We start from the raw sequence: 17336 nt of genomic DNA on the forward strand, positions 1-17336 counted from the left end.
AACCAAAACACGAACAGGTCTGATTAACTAATCAAACTAAGGTTTGTCTTTTCTGTTTTTAGGGGTGTTTCTATATAAAAGTGTAAAACAGTGGGCAGGGTCAATGCAAATTACTTTAATTGATCACCTGCACTGATTTACTTTTACTTCAATAACACAGACTGTGTGTTAATTAGTACAGAATATCAGGGAGTTAATTAAAAATCGGTGTAAATCTGTCAGTAGACATTCGGAGACTAAGCAATTCATTCATTTTACACACCTACACACACACACACACACACACATATTTAACAGATTATATGTTTGTGCATCAGACTCACATCGTGCAGTGGATATGCAGCCAGATATGCACCGCTGCCCAATAGACTTGTTATTCCTAATAGAAAATGACAGTCACACTGCTATTCAGCACTCACTGCAATGGTGAGATAAACGTTCATAACACAGAATATAGAGCAGATGCTCTCACCCATACTGAACTTCGACTTTGTGCATTTTGTCCTTTTCAAAACCTCAAATACCTGCAACAAAGCAGTTAAAAAAAACAAGATCAGCATTCTGAAGCTCAACAAGTAAAGACATTTTCATGATACAGTAAATACATATGACATAAATGTCAAATGTGACAAATAAAAAAACTAAAAAAACTGAATTGACCTTGTAAACATGTTAAAACTGACAGTTTGTGTTGTTTTTCGATGCTCAAAAGTTTTAGATTGCCTTCCAAACATATTATAAACGTTAATCATTTAGTGTGTTCTTGTCATATTTGTTCTTCTTTCTTCACCTGTATCTATGAGCAGCTTATTTAGAAATCAGAACGATTATGCAAATTTCATTTCCATGCAATAAATCGGAATGATATAATGAACGCTGAATAAATTCTACTTGAAAAGTAGTAGGTATAAATGACATTATTATCTCACCAGCAAATAAAGTGTTTTGTGGATATAAAACAATGATCATGTCTATGAGGTGAGTCTGGATACTTACTATTGAACTTCTTGTCTTGCTGTCAAAAAACGAATCCCTGTCCAACATATCAAACCTGGAAAAAAAGAAATAAATAAAAAGAATTTTTTTTTGTTTACTCTGCTTTTAAAATCATTATTACGATGTTAAGCACATTGTTAACTAATGTAAACATATTAATCGATGTACTGTCAGGTCCATAAGTATTTGGGCAGCGACGCAACACACCACACTGGATCTGAAGGGAAGCAAACATGAAGTGATTGAAGTGAAGACTTTCAGCTTCAATTCAAGCCTCTCCATTTTCACAGGTACAAAAACAATTGGACAAACAAACATAAATATAAGGATTATTTTTAGTACTTGGATGCAAATCCTTTGCCATCAATGCAAAGTCAAAGTCTGATACCAACAAGGTCTAACTCGTGTGGCTTGGACACCTGATTGGTGTTACTGGATATAACCTGAACTGAAACCTCGACTGACTTAAAACAAATCAGGCAACAAAAAAAAAAAACATGGGCAAGTGTGCTGTGCCCGTTACTACCCTGCTTTTATCACAACTGACAAATAATGTGGTTTGCTTTGGCCCTTCCTTTCCTTCTCCATACTCTTTTCTTCCCAATATTTTGCTACAAGGTATTCTGGGTTTCATCTTTCCAGAGAATCTTTTTCCAGAACTCAGCAGGCCTTTTCACATTTTCTAGCAAAGCCTAATCTGTCCTTTTCGTTCTTGAGTGGTTGGAGGTAAACCCTCTGTATTTACGTTCATGAAGGCATCTCTTGATTGTAGACTTGGTTTTAAGTTTGACCTAGATGTTGTGAAAGGGTTTTTCCTTCACCAAGGAAAGAATCATTTGATTATTTGCTTCAGCTGTCTTCCGTAGTCTTCTAGATTTTTGGTGTTGCTGAGTTCACTGACGCGTTACTTTTTTTTCTTTTTTTGAAGAATGTACCAGCTTGTTGATTTGGTCCCTCCTACAGTTTCTGATCTCTAGGTCTATTTTTTAAAGACTTAATTTGTCATGAAATAAGGAGCAAACTGGCCACAGCTCCACACAATGATACCACTTATTAATAACTTGTACTCTTGAGCTTGTAAAAATAGAGGGACTCTGTAAAAAGAAAGATTACAATTCACTCCCATCTTAACTGCTTCATTTCAAATCCATATAGAAGAGAAGCAAGATGGTATTGTAGAGAGTCACTGTCTAAATACATACAAAAACATCCAGGCTTCTTGAAGTGACAGAAAAGGCAGAAAGTGACTCACTGGATTTAATCTGGTTTTTGACTAAGCACCAGGTGAATATTGTTGCTTCGATAAAGCAGACATATGTGTCATTGTGTGTTTAAGGTTTCACTCACAGGTGCTGTTTCTCTCTGGAGAACGGGTATGAGAGGCGCTTCACTTTCTCTATCCGGTTCTCTTCCACGTTCGGGTGCAGAGGATCCGTCACTTTATAAATGAACGTGTTGATTTTCTCCATGAAGCTTCCACTTTTCTTCACCTCATACACCTTAAACACATTTTAAATCCTCTGCTCAGGATGAGTTTCTGATAGAACTGCATGCTTAGGAACACAGATAATGAAAGAACAGAAGAATAATAAAAGTGACGTAACATCACTGTAGCTACTTTTTTTGTTGGCATCTTGAGCTTCATGAACTCCGCCTCTCGGCAAAGAACGTGCCACGGAGCATGAATCTTCACAAAGCCCACACCAGGGGTTTTAGTCTGAAACACAGAAGCAACAATACAATATTTCACTTTGAATCAGTTCATTAAAAAAAAAGAAGTTTGTTCAATTATTCAGTTAATTGCACATTTGGGTCCCTGAAAATAATGTACTACTGATTTATTTACAAAACAAAAAATTGACATGAATATTTTGAATAAACTTATGTTACCAAGAACATGTCTGTTTATTTGTATGAAGCTTTAGGACAGACAATTTACAAATATCAAATATCTAATATTTTCTGCATTATTTATTTTGTTCAGTTAAAGCCCAGAGTCAGTCTGTGTTTTGTCCATCTAGTGTACATTTGGATCTAGTGTACATAACCGATAGCAATGAGAAAAGCTGTACAGCTTCCCTTCAAATCAAACTTACATTTTGATTGTTTGCCCTTTTGTGGAATTCACACCTTGATTAGGCAACGTGTGCACATTTTATCAACTGTTAATTTCTCTTCCAAACACATTTTAGGGGAAAATAACATGTCTGCTGAGGACGTCTAACAGCGCTGGGCTCCCTAATGTTAACTGAAACACTCTCATATCCTTCATATCATTCTAAACAATATTATACTATAATATGTACAAGCCACATCATGCATACTGTCTGAACTCCACAGTCCATGTGACACACACACACACACACACACACATTAAAATGAAATACTTATCATTTAATGGTATGAGGTACAAAGCAGTGCAATGTTATTCTGCATTTCAGAAATTTAGGCTTAATCACAGAGTAAACGCATATAACCTTATGCGAGATTAAGTGTGTGTTTTTGTTCCTGCTGCTAGGAGAATTCGTGAACACATCTGGCTAGGAAGAATGATGTGATATAACATCTGAGTGCATGGGCTAAAAACGGTGTGTTTTAATAGCGTGTATCCCCAGTGCGGTGCGTAGTGATATGGAAAAATGTCGGAAAATAAGGATGTTTGAAAAGGGCAGTAAAATTAAATCCCTCTGTGTGGGTGAAAATTACAACAAATCGACGCTGATAAGAAATGTTTTCATTCAGAATAAATATCACTCACTTCTGTGACTGAAACACAAAACAGTGGAGTTTTAATGAATTACTGGCAAACTGGAGTTCAAAGTTTCTTTAACTCTCTCTCTCTCTCTCACACACTTTCTCCAAACCCCCCCAACGCACACACACACACCCACACACACACATACACACAGTAGGTCTATAAATCTGAGTGCATGCCAGAGAAGCAGGTTTTATTAAAGTTGTTTTTTGAACTGGGGAGCATTGTCACTGGACAATAGCAGCACTGTAACAATACCACATCAGCAATGTTGCAGTTGTTATTTCTGTAAACGACTGTGACGGGTTTAATGAGCTGAAAGTGACATAACACAATGCACCAATCAGAATTCACTTCACTACAGGAAATGATGTCATTTATATTCACATACTCTTAGATTTCATTTTGTTTTAATCACTACCTACAGTACTGAGGAGATCAAAGCAGCATGAAGAACATACGAGGAACTCAATCCCATCATGCCGAATAACTTCGTACCTTCACACACCACTGATATACATAGCTAATGTCCAACTGATCCCACTAACAGCTGCTATCCTGCTAGCATCAGCACAGAAACTGATAGTTTGTGTGTGTGTGTGTGTGTAGCAATATACACATGTAGAAATAATCTATATAATCTTACAGACAAGGAATGTCATAAGTCTGTCATTCTTTGTAAAATTAATAATTTGCTGTGGCTCTATGCGGAATAACCAAATATTAACAAAGTGTGAGAATCAGAGTGATGGGATTATAGAAGCGAACATCATGAAAGAAACTCAGTTCACTTTGTTTGTGTCTTCTGGCATGAAATTCATTTCACTATAGATATTTCTGATGCAGAAGTATCAGGAACTAATAATTACACATGCATGTTCAGTGATGTCACATCCTGCCCGAGCTTCTTACAGATTAATGCTTGAGTAAATGATTTGAATTACTGTAAGTGATCTAAGCATTATAATTTCGACCGTGCTTGAAATAAGACAAACTTATTGAAAGAAGCGAAATTAAAGGTGCAAGAACTTCTTGGTGCACTCAATGAGTCTGGGCCTCATTTTGTTGGCGTTACGTCACACAAACTGGCAAATAAATAGAGGTCACGTGTATTCCTAGGTGGAGATTGTTTTTTAGTTCGAGATTAGAAACACAAAGTATCTTTTGTACAGACTTGCTGCACGAGCCGAGTTTAGCGAAACACACACACACACACACACACACACACTCACGTCCTCGTCCCTCTCCAACTCGAGCCCCATCTCGCGCAGGTTGGTCTCGAACTCCTCGCGCCGGAACCGCTTGTCGTCGTCATGGTGGTCGGTGACGCCTGGTTCAGGGTCGCGTGCCCGACGCAGGCTGCGTGTGAGCGCGTTGTCGGTGAACCGGGACGAGTGGCGGCGCGAGCTACCTGGCTTTTTAATCTGGTAGGTGAGGACGTAATCCACGCGCCGCTCTCCATCAAGGAAATACAGACCGGAACGACAGCGCGAGCTGTCATCTGGAGTCAGAGAATTTAGCAGCTGCAGAGAGAGAGAGAGAGAGAGAGAGAGAGAGAGAGAAGGCACAGACATCAGTGTGTGCGACAAAGAGACGAAAAATGTTTCTGCTACACATTTCATTCTAATTGTAATGATAACTTTATCGTCATTATTCCGATCTAATGATTTAACGGCATTGCTGAGTTTGTTTATTATACACGTGATCATGCGACATGGTCGTGAAACTGAGAGGAATATTCTATTTATATGTTATATATATTTTCCCCTCACTTAGAATAAGAACAAATTTACACAATGGTGTAATAAAATAAGTTTTCTTCTCACATCAGCCATCAAATCAGAAAAAATAAATGGTATGCCTTTATATAAATAATAATTAAATGATAAAAACGTTCTTTCGTAAACTATAATTTCAATAACAAAATATATGAACAGGTGAGTGAAGAACAGCAACTCTGCAGAGAACCTGGTGGAGTTCAGTTCAATGTAATTCACTTCGATCCCGTTAAATTTCACTCTGTGTTCCAGTTCGGCTGTAGGTTTCATACCACAGTTCGATGTTATCAGCTGGAAAAACAGAACCGTTAAGGAGTGTGTCAAACTACCTGACCTCACAGATCTGTTGTTCACACACACACACACACACACACACACACCTGTGCTATACACAATATTATACAAGTCCAATCAAAACCCTAAATTAACAAACCGTTCCTGAACACAGTGGAAAATCATGTGACTGTAATGAGTTGGATGACAGCCGTGAGATCACACACAGAAAAATTGCAATGTTGAAAAATCTAGGGTTAAGATTTAAAAAATTGATCTCTCTTTCTTCTTGAGTTTTTGCTTCAGTGATACAGAAAGTCACAGCTTATCCTGTTCATTCAGCTAAAAGATGAGTGACGAGCATTCGAGTCCTCCGATGGAACTTCTGAATCACAAAATATCCACAAACCATGAGGCCTGTCCTTGTGGAATTGGGTGATTGAGAATATCTCCAAATCAAAGGTAATAAAGGCTCATGTTAGAACCTTGTCTGACGGCAATATGATCCAGTGATAATCCAGAGCAAAGAGCAACAATAATGACGTCTCTTAAATATTTTTCTTTACAAGTGTAGAACAATCACGTCAGAGCAACTGGACAAACATTTTACGCATTTCTGGGGAGTTTCTACTTTCAATAAAATTGCTGAATTAACTAAATAGTTAATTAACTATTCCTAAAACCCTGTTCAGCTTAAAACTGTGTTTATCTGTAGTGTAAATGCTACACCTCATGCTTGACTTACACAGGTGTATACAATCCCCAAAAAAGGAGGAATAAACAGCGGCTCTCGTGTCTGTACTGCATGAGAGGAACAATCTGCATGCGGCAAACGCAAGCAAAATGAATGGATTTGATATTTATCAGATCCGTCTAAACGTCCTGGCTGAAACATAAACCAGCACCATCAGCGTCACACTCACTTGAAATTTGCCATGAAAAATCACATCCTTTAAGAAATGCCTTGTCTTGGCAGCATTGCTCTGTTCCTCGGCCATCTTCACTTCATCTCTCGCTCTGAGATGCTGCAAGTCTATGTCCTGCTATTAACCCACTGTCTATTAACACACATACTTACACAGACTTGACGTCGTACAGCTAGTCTAAATTCTCTGCCTGCTACTTGAGAAGAGTGAGAGATGCCAGGGGCTAATATTAGAAAAAACTATAAAGCTTAATATCCACATCTTCAAAGCACTCTCTCATTACCACTAATAGACTCACAGCAAACACACACTCTTCACAAATCAGTTTAAGCTCAAACGCATCACCGGAACAAGTTCTTGAGATGTTTCTTTAGCATTTGGAGCAGCAGGTTAACAGAGGAAGACAGGAAACACAGGCGAGTTTAAGCGGAACAGTGTGTTAGGATCATCTGTCACTGTGAAAATACACAGAGTCACATTCACTTACACACGAAACCTTTTATTCTCCTCGAGACGTTCGCGTGCTGTCACTTCAGCAAGATAAATACATTTACATAACAAAATACATACCCTCATAACAGTACAAATTATAATTGATGGGTTACTTCATGTAGCTTTTCTCTGTTCCAGGATTGGCTAACAGTATACACATCACTGACTCATATCAATATAGCTTTAGATTTTAAACTGGACATTAAGTCAATACGCTTTTTATGTCATTTCAACCATATATAGTTGTTGCAGTACACGGTGACATGAAGCAACAGTCCTCCAAGACCATGGGGCTACATGAAATGCAGAGCTACATACAATAACACAGAACTAAGTACATTAACACAGTTTTCAAACCAGTATACTGTAGTTGAGTAAAGTGCAAGTAAGGATGCTATGGATGAAAAATAAAGGAGAGTTAGAGTTAGCAGCAGGTTGTAGTAGCATAAAAAGTTAATGTGCAAAGATTGCTGTGTGTGTGAATTCAGTCTCTGGGAATTGACAAGTCTGATGGCTTGGGGAAGAATCTGGTATCCACAATATTGTTGGCTTTACAGTAAATGTCTGTGATGCAGGGAAAAGAGATTCAGATGATCTTCTCAGCTGCCTTCACTGTCCACTGAAGGGTCTCAAACCAGGCAGTGATGCAGTTACTCAGGATGTTAATGATAGTCCCTCTATAGAACATGGTCAGGAGAAGAGGTGGTAGATGGGCTTTCCTAAAACTTCGCAAAAAAGTACAAACGCTGCTGGGAATTTTGGTGAAGGAGCTGGTGTTGAGGGCCAGGTGAGGTTCTCTGGTGAACACCAAGGAATTTGATGGTCTAGACAATCTCCATGAAGGATCCATGAATGTTCAGCAGGGAATGGTGCTGACAACCAAACAACCATCCGTTTTGTTTTGTCCATGTTCATAGAAATGTTGGCTCTACTGTTTCACACTCTATGTTCACGAACATGGTCGTGTCATCATTGAACTTGATGTGGTTCATGCTGTGCAGTGCTACAAAGTTGTGAAGTTGTTCTGTAGTTAGTAATGTGTGGGATGGCCTGCCACATGTTTCATGGGTCACCACTGTCCTGGAAGTATCTGTAGATTGCATCTCTGATGGATTTAGGGACTGATTTGAGATTTGCATGGTTAAAACCTCAGTGACAATAAACAGTCTATAAGGGTGAGCATTCTGCAGTTTACTAATAGCCCCATAAAGTACACAAAGTGCCTCATTATTCCCCCATTAGACTGGGGGAAAGTACCCCCCGACTATGAAAACAGTGGGACATTTCTGTGATAAATAAAATAGTCTGCATCTAACAGTCACAAACTCCACCAGCAATGAGAACTGATGAGAAACTATAGAGGTTTTGCACCATCTGTGTTGATATAAACACACAAGCCACCACCACAAGCCTTACTCAACAGAGCTGCATTTTTGTCTGTCGACACTGATGTGACCACTGCTCACACATGAGAACAAACTCTGTCCTGATACACTCCACACAAATTGTCCTAATTTTGAAGCTTCTGAAAGTGTCCATATTACTAGATCAGGCAATCTGTAATTGGTCTAGATTCTCTTGGACAATTCAGCAGCATTCAAAACAAGTCTTTCCTGTCCATTATCATGAGTCTCAGAATTTGATTTACAGCATGGTGGTGGTGGTCATATCAGGTGACAAAAATCCACTGGTGTACCACAAGGCCCAGTGCTTGTTCTTCTGTTCCTCTATAATTGCTTTATACCTGCTCTATACCTAATATATATATACACTATATTGCCAAAAGTATTCGCTCACCCATCCAAATAATCAGAATCAGGTGTTCCAATCACTTCCATGGCCACAGGTGTATAAAATCAAGCACCTAGGCATGCAGACTGTTTTTACAAACATTTGTGAAAGAATGGGTCGCTCTCAGGAGCTCAGTGAATTCCAGCATGGAACTGTGATAGGATGCCACCTGTGCAACAAATCCAGTCGTGAAATTTCCTCGCTCCTAAATATTCCACAGTCAACTGTCAGCTGTATTATAAGAACATGGAAGTGTTTGGGAACGACAACAACTAAGCCACGAAGTGGTAGGCCATGTAAACTGACGGAGCGGGGTCAGCGGATGCTGAGGCGCATAGTGCGAAGAGGTCGCCAACTTTCTGCAGAGTCAATCGCTACAGACCTCCAAACTTCATGTGGCCTTCAGATTAGCTCAAGAACAGTGCGCAGAGAGCTTCATGGAATGGGTTTCCATGGCCGAGCAGCTGCATCCAAGCCATACATCACCAAGTGCAATGCAAAGCGTCGGATGCAGTGGTGTAAAGCACGCCGCCACTGGACTCTAGAGCAGTGGAGACGCGTTCTCTGGAGTGACGAATCGCGCTTCTCCATCTGGCAATCTGATGGACAAGTCTGGGTTTGGCGGTTGCCAGGAGAACGGTACTTGTCTGACTGCATTGTGCCAAGTGTAAAGTTTGGTGGAGGGGGGATTATGGTGTGGGGTTGTTTTTCAGGAGCTGGGCTTGGCCCCTTAGTTCCAGTGAAAGGAACTCTGAATGCTTCAGCATACCAAGACATTTTGGACAATTCCATGCTCCCAACTTTGTGGGAACAGTTTGGAGCTGGCCCCTTCCTCTTCCAACATGACTGTGCACCAGTGCACAAAGCAAGGTCCATAAAGACATGGATGACAGAGTCTGGTGTGGATGAACTTGACTGGCCTGCACAGAGTCCTGACCTCAACCCGATAGAACACCTTGGGATGAATTAGAGCGGAGACTGAGAGCCAGGCCTTCTCGTCCAACATCAGTGTGTGACCTCACAAATGCGCTTCTGGAAGAATGGTCAAAAATTCCCATAAACACACTCCTAAACCTTGTGGACAGCCTTCCCAGAAGAGTTGAAGCTGTTATAGCTACAAAGGGTGGACCGACGTCATATTGAATCCTATGGATTAGGAATGGGATGTCACTTAAGTTCATATGCGAGTCAAGGCAGGTGAGCGAATACTTTTGGCAATATAGTGTATATATATATATATATATGCTTTATACCTGCTCTGTCAGCTAGGTTGTGTTCTCTATACCTGCTCTCTGGGTGAAGCTGTGACTTCTATACTCAGCTAGGTCATGTCCTGTATACCCACTTTCTCAATCTGGTCATGGGTTTTTAAACATGGGTTTTTATACCACTGAGTACACTCAACTCACGCTCTCCATTCTTCCCTCACTCATGTTTCTGCTTAGATCTCATTTACAATATCAGTTGGATCAGGAGGCCATTTCTATCCACTGAGCCCAATCACATGCTTGTTCTTTGCCTTGGTATCTTATGACCTGACTACTCTAACATGCTCCTGACCCCTACAATTGTCCTACTCACCCTATTGCTGTGCTTCTTCCACTGATTTAAAACACTTACCCAGTGCTCACCTACATTAAACCTCTTTTCACACACCACCCTTCCAGCTTTTAATACTGCTAGTCACGACCAACCATCTCTCAAGGTACAAGGTAGACCAGTATCAAAACTATGGAGATGAACAATATATTCACTGTACCCAGAAAACAGAATCCAGCTTGCTGTGAGGCAAAAAAAGACATGACTGACTTTAATCAAGTGCTTTTATAAAACTCATCTCTGATTTTGTAACTGCATGACACACATCCGGAGATGAGATATTTTTAGTAAAAGTTTGAAAACACACAGCAAGAAAACAAAACCAGACATGGCCTTGTGCACAGCGGGTTCTCCCAGTGGGAACGTGTGTCACTCCATCCCTAACAGGAAGACAGAGCAAAGTTCACTTCTCCTAGGGAATATAAGGATGTGGTGAAATGGGACACCCCCACCCCATCCAACTTCCTCACTGTGATTGACCAAACAAGACCCATCATTGTAAATGTTTAAACGATATTCTGTTACAGTGTTTAGAAAACTGTCCTAAATTATAAATTCTAAACTAATTTCTGTTTTAATATCTGCAGACTAATGTATCCCTCAATCCAGCTGGGATCGCTTTATTGTCACTATATTTATTTATTTAACATTCTTATTAAACTAACCAAACTGTAATTACAGATTGATTTCTATAAAATAATTATTCATGTGCTGTTTTAATCCATTTATCTAAAATAAATGCAGATGAATTCTAAAACTGCAAAAGACATTAGAGTAGAATTTTAAAATTAAAGTATAAATGTCAAATTAGAATAAAAGTATAACTTTTTCATGCATTTGTAAAACCAGAGGAGAATGAAAATATGAGGGTAGAAGCATACATTTTGAGCGGAATTCTAATATAGAATTGTAACATCAGAGTAGAAGTGTAAAAATAGAATTGTAATATTAGAATACAGTGAAAGATAAGAGTAGAAGTGTAACACACTCCCATGAAAGCTAAGTTCCCACCCAGTGATGCAGGTTATATGTGCTCTATTTTGAGCATTATTATTATTATTGTGCATCTCCATGGACATTTTCATCTGCTTAAATAGAGTGAACCTCTACCATCAAGAGCATGCTGCTGAACTTAATCTCTGTGTGGTACAACAGCTGCTCCATTTCTAACAGGGAGGCCCTCCATCACATGTTGACTTCAACCAGACTGAAACACCTTTGGGATGAATTCATTTTGTGGCTAAGTGGGTGCAAATCCCCACTGCCACACTCCAAAATCAAGTGGAAAGTTTTTTCCAATGAATGGAAGAACAGCAAAGGGGGGAACAACTGTGCATTAATTTCCATCGTTTTGTAATGGGCACATATGGTTGTGACAGTCAGGTGTACACATCTGAATTTATTTTACTCACCATCGTGAGTTATCTCATCAGATTAGTGGGTCATCTAGAATCAGCCAAAGACGCTAACGCTACCTCCACCTTCTTGACCCATAAGTTGTATGTTTTGGATCATGAGCAGATTCCTTCTTTCCCCACACTTTGGCCTTTCCATGGCTTTTGATCTTGCTTCCAGATGATTTACATCTTGGCCTTGTAGATTGTGAGACCTACACTCCTGCACTTTGGAGGTTGATGATGGCACTGAGTCATTAACTGTCATTAACTGTTGGTTGACCTGTTTGATGTCTGGTGAGTAGAGCAGTAAGAGCAGTGCTATTAAATGTTAAAACAATCAATCTAATAGGATACACCCAGGCATCAAGAAACACCTGTCAGTCACAAGGTGGGATCAAGCAAAAGGTGTCATATTAACATACTGAGATGTAGATATCAGGAAATTAAAGCAGCAATTTCGAAATATAGTCTCATATTCATCTATAACTGTCTTTAGTATAAAGCTAATACAATAGAATTGGCCTTGCCATTCCAATACCTTTGGAGGGGACCGTATGTTCACTTATAGTTAATCAATGTCTCTAGTCTCATGCTTAATCTTATATAATGTCTTTACCTTTTTTGTCACTTTGCACTTGACTACCTATCCTCATTTGTGCCCTTCTTGCAGTACACCACCTCCTTATTTGCACTTCTTGTTAGATGCTAATTGCATTTCAGTGGTGTTATAACTGTAAATCTGCACAATGACAATAACGTTGATCTGACGTTGCAATATTTAAGTAGAATTGTAAACTTAGAACAGATATGTAATATTAGATATACTCTATACTATATTAGATAATATGTCAAAGTAGAATAAAATTGTAATACAAGCAAATCGGTATAAAATGAGAGTAGAATTGTGACTCACAATAATGTCCTGCTGCATGTAGCCAATGTCTTCGATGCCTTTGATGTTGATAATGTCAACATGTGTGTCTTTGTTGGGGACAGTGGAGTATCGTTCTGTCTTCATCATGACAGCCTGAGAGCATCACCTGCACATTAACACACACATACACACACATACTTTACACCTGGGCTTGATAGATGTGTTGCATTCTTGATATATTACCATGCATTGAATGTCAATGAGGACCCCTTGTCATGCATGGAATGTTTCATTATGCCCTTCTGTACACGTTTTTGGAGAGTAACTTCCACAAACTCCTCCTCAGGGGGAACAAGCTAAACGTATGAGAAAAGATTCTGTCTAACCGGATGCTCTCAGATCAGAGATCCTCTCTCCTGTGGAGCAGCACAGTATGACATAGATGTATTAATTCTGTTCCTCTAAGAGGAAATAGGAGATTTTGTTGAGAAATGGCATGCTGAAGGTATTTCAACAGTAGGGCAAATGTCTATGGCTATTCAATTTAAAGAGATTATTGGTACAGTGACTGAAGCTTTGGATATCCCTATGGCAGAGAATCTTTCTGACCCTCCCCCAAGATTTGAAGAGGAGACAGAGGCTTGGCTTGGCACGGGTAAGATTCAACTTCGTCCAGACTTGGAGTCTGTTGTGTAGAATTTTGTAACACCCACTGCCTCTCAGATGTAGTCTGGGACCAACAGAAGACTGGCAAATGTGACTGGAGCAGAAAAGATTAGATGCAGGCCATTTCCCTCAGCAGATCAACCCATAGCAGCCTTTGTATCACCTTGCCCAAAGTCTATTTTGGGCAGGACTGTCTGCCCTTGTAAAAATTGCAGAGTGTTGGATGCTGTCCAAGATGCACAAAGACATTGCAGTTCAGACTAAGCTGGCAAACACAGTGACCATTCTCTTATTGTACCTGTGGGAGTTAGGCCATGAGGCTCAGGAAAAGCAGGGACTGTCTAGTGGGTTGGACATGCTTAGTTTTCTCCTTTATGCCAGTAGTTATAATAGAGCAGGAGGATTTTCCAGTAACATCCATAACATCTCTTTGGGTGACAAGGCATTACTTGTGGCTTTCACAGTCACTGCTCCAGCAGGAAGACAGGGACTGTCCCTCTAGACTGCCTGTTGAGCCCTCTGCCATTTTTGAGACATACAGTATTCTGTCCACCTATTTCAGTGTGCTCAAGAAGCCCATTGCTGTGCTAGGCAGTTCTCAAGCACTTGGCAGCCATAGAAGCAGCCCTAAACAAACTGAGTCTCAGAATTCCCCAGACCAGCTCCAGTGGGGTACCAGATTCATTAGGCCTCTGACTGGAAGTGAAAGGCTCAGCAAAAATGGATGGTGGGAGAAGCCAAATGCACCCACCACCTCACTCCTGATGGTGTGCTGGCCTCCCCCGTAGGCATGGGTCGCAGCTTGTGCAGCCCTAAGGCCAAGCCCCTGAGTCCTCTCAAATATGACTCAGGGGTATTACTTGAAGACTTCCCAGGTACCTCCTCTGACAAGGGTGGTCTCTCTCTGTGGTCTACAGTAGTAGACCCACAACACAGAAAAATGTTGCAGGCAGAGATTATTGGACTCCTCAGAAAAGGGGTACCATCTAGGAGGTGGGAACAGGACAAATATTTCTCTCATTATTTCCTCATACCTAAGCAAGATAGGGGCCTATGCCTATTATTGGACCTCAGCCTATTTCCAGATACCCATCTGGGAGGGTCATTGACACTTCCTGTGGTTTTAGTTTGAGGACAGGATCTACAAATTCCGAATTTGCCCCTTCTGCATTGCCTTGGCCCCAAAGACATTCACAAGGTGGTCTTGCCATGTGTTGTGGATATCTGTATAGAAGCAGTTCTTATCACTTAGTACAGTACATGTGCCAAAATTGTTGGAACTTCACCCCATGGCCCAGCAATAACAGACCTGCTTGCCTTCACAGGAATCAACACATTGTCCCCTTTTCATCTCCCTGTGGAAGGACAACCCTCTCCTCAGAAATTTCAGTCTTGTTGTGAAGGGCACAAGGTAAATCCCCAAACATCTACCACCTGTGATATTCAAGAAGTTCCTGCAGAAGCAATTGGATCAGAATCAGGTTTTTTGCTCAAGTATGTTTTGAACACACAAGGAATTTGTTTCCAGCTGTTGGTGACCTTCAAACGTACAGACATAAATAACGACACCATACATTTAGTTTACAGACAATGTTAAACAGATTGAATAAAGACCACAATATAGAGAAAATATGACAGGTCAACAATGTACATAAAGTGTGAGAGTGCAATACACAATATACAAGACAATACACAAAACATCACAATAGAAATCTCCAACCACCTTCAAGAACATGGTAGCTGCAATTATGGCTGCTCAAGTAAGAATCACAAATCAGTCTTCCTTCTGGCAATAACCTCTGGCATTAGGATTGGTATCAGGTTCATCAGGTTGTCTTGCCAGAGGGTCCAAGGGTTACACTTAACCCTAACCCAGCTTTTTTTCTGATAGTACAGTCTGGTCTACACACTTGTAGACTCACACTTGAGCTTCATCCATTTCTTTTTCCACAAGCAAATGAAGAGCTGGAGTAAAAACTCACTAATTTGCCCAGTTTGAACACTATCAGTGTATATACACACTAATAGTCTATTGCTTTGGGTTGTGGAGACTATCCAGCTGGCCTACAGTGAAATGGTCAAGCCACCACTACTAGGAGTGAATGCACACTTATCATCAGGGGCTGCCACCTAATGGGCCTTGTGGTGGGTTTTTATAGATACGTTTTAAGAAATAACTGAATGTTGCAGCCAGCCGCTCTTTTGGGATCCATCAGGCAGGTTGATAGGTAAGGTTTTTTCCTCCATTCTGACTCAGCTTGCAAGGAAGGTCAGCTGTTGGTAGTGTCCGGTGTAAGTATCAAAGTATTCTACATAGTTTTTCTGTTAATTGCACCTGCAGTACTAGACAACATTTTCTTCTTAATACTAAAAATTGTGTAATAAACCAACAACGAACAGCCCACACTCTTTGTGGTGGGCGTGGTTGAGCAGGGATTTGGGGAGGGGCTGACGGAGTGCTGACAGCACCAGTGCTGATGTGCCAGAAGCTGCAGGTGAAAGGTCAAGCAGTGTGAAATCCTCATGTAAGTGCTTCACACCAGCACTACATGTATCATGTAAAGGCTGTGCAGTTCTGTGTGGACTATCGGCACATGCAAGTCACACTGCAGCGTGTTTGCACACTGACAGTGACAGATGTGAGTTAAATATAGGACTTTTGTTGGTTTGAGAGTAAACCATGATACATATCTGAGTCCTGCAGTCAGACTCATCATTCATCACAGCAGATAGAATCAGCGTTAGCAAATAAACACCATCCGCTAAATTTAGAGCATCAGATTCACAGAACAAACTTCTGTATTTCACACACTACTCCAGCTGATACCTCGCTACTGATCATCTCTCTCTCTCTCTCTCTCGCTCACACACACACACACACACACAATTCTGTACACATAACAACAACAATAATAATAATAATAATAATAATAATAGTATTAAACACTAATATTTATTTCTATTATAATTATAATTTATTTCTATTTATATTATAATTTATTTCTAGTTTTGATTTTGAAAAAGTATGCTAGCTACAGTCAAGCCCATATATATACAAATATATATGTTAGAGTTTTTATAATATTATAATGTTACTTTGTTGGTTTGTTTCTTTCTGTTTTGGGCCATTTTAAAGCACAATCTGTGTGTGTTAAAATATCACTGTGTGTCTGAGCAGACATGTGTGTCTTCCTGAGCTGTGTGTGTGTGTGTGTTCTCAGTCCAGCTGTTCTGGATCATTTTACTATCTCAGAGTTAAAGCTGTGTGTTATGTTGAACTGCGTATAAATGAGTTTAAATAAAACAGAGGGACGGTTTAAAAGCCCAGGCGTGGGAATCAGAGATGTGGTTGTGTGTGTGTGTGTGTGTGTGTGTGCATGTGTGTTAGAAGGAGAGAGAGGGTGCTTGGAAGGGGGGGCAAGTTCTTGGAGCTGGGGGTTGCAACTTCCTTTCAGTCTAATATTAGACATCAGATGCATGACATCAACATGGACATGCAAGTTTAATTTGTTTCAAATGGATGAACAGACATACAGACACACACACACACACACTTCTCAGAGTGACTTTATCTCCACAGGTTTGCATTTCACAGCACATCACACAGAATTTAGAGTTGATATCGATGTCTCTGTTCAAGACGAGTTATATTTATTTTTATTCTGACCTACTAGAGTTCAAGCTAACAATCAGCACTAAAACACACACATACACACACACACACCTACACTTTGTTTTACATATTTTCACTCCATTTTAGCACAAACACGTTATTTATGAGTGTGTAAT

At 40.1% G+C, this 17336-nt stretch overlaps 1 protein-coding gene across 4 annotated transcripts in view; it reads right to left on the reverse strand.

Annotated features, from left to right (window-relative positions):
- LOC131358241 (anoctamin-1) overlaps positions 1–17336 on the reverse strand; it is a 40173-nt gene that overhangs the window by 20666 nt on the left and 2171 nt on the right. For 2 of the 4 annotated variants that reach the window (XM_058397850.1, XM_058397848.1), the window contains exons 2-8: positions 12921–13047; positions 4984–5274; positions 2615–2713; positions 2344–2495; positions 997–1051; positions 473–524; positions 324–379 (exon numbers count right to left, since the gene is read on the reverse strand). In XM_058397850.1, coding sequence (XP_058253833.1) covers positions 324–379; positions 473–524; positions 997–1051; positions 2344–2495; positions 2615–2713; positions 4984–5274; positions 12921–13028 — 813 coding nt within the window. In that variant the 5' untranslated portion in view covers positions 13029–13047. Of the gene's footprint in view, positions 1–323; positions 380–472; positions 525–996; positions 1052–2343; positions 2496–2614; positions 2714–4983; positions 5275–6725; positions 6864–12920; positions 13048–14856; positions 14996–17336 lie in introns of those variants that run through there. The other 2 variants (XM_058397849.1, XM_058397851.1) reach the window with 2 other exon arrangements.

Source organism: Hemibagrus wyckioides, linkage group LG08 (genome assembly GCF_019097595.1).
Source record: "Hemibagrus wyckioides isolate EC202008001 linkage group LG08, SWU_Hwy_1.0, whole genome shotgun sequence".
Taxonomy (NCBI): Eukaryota; Metazoa; Chordata; class Actinopteri; order Siluriformes; family Bagridae; genus Hemibagrus; species Hemibagrus wyckioides.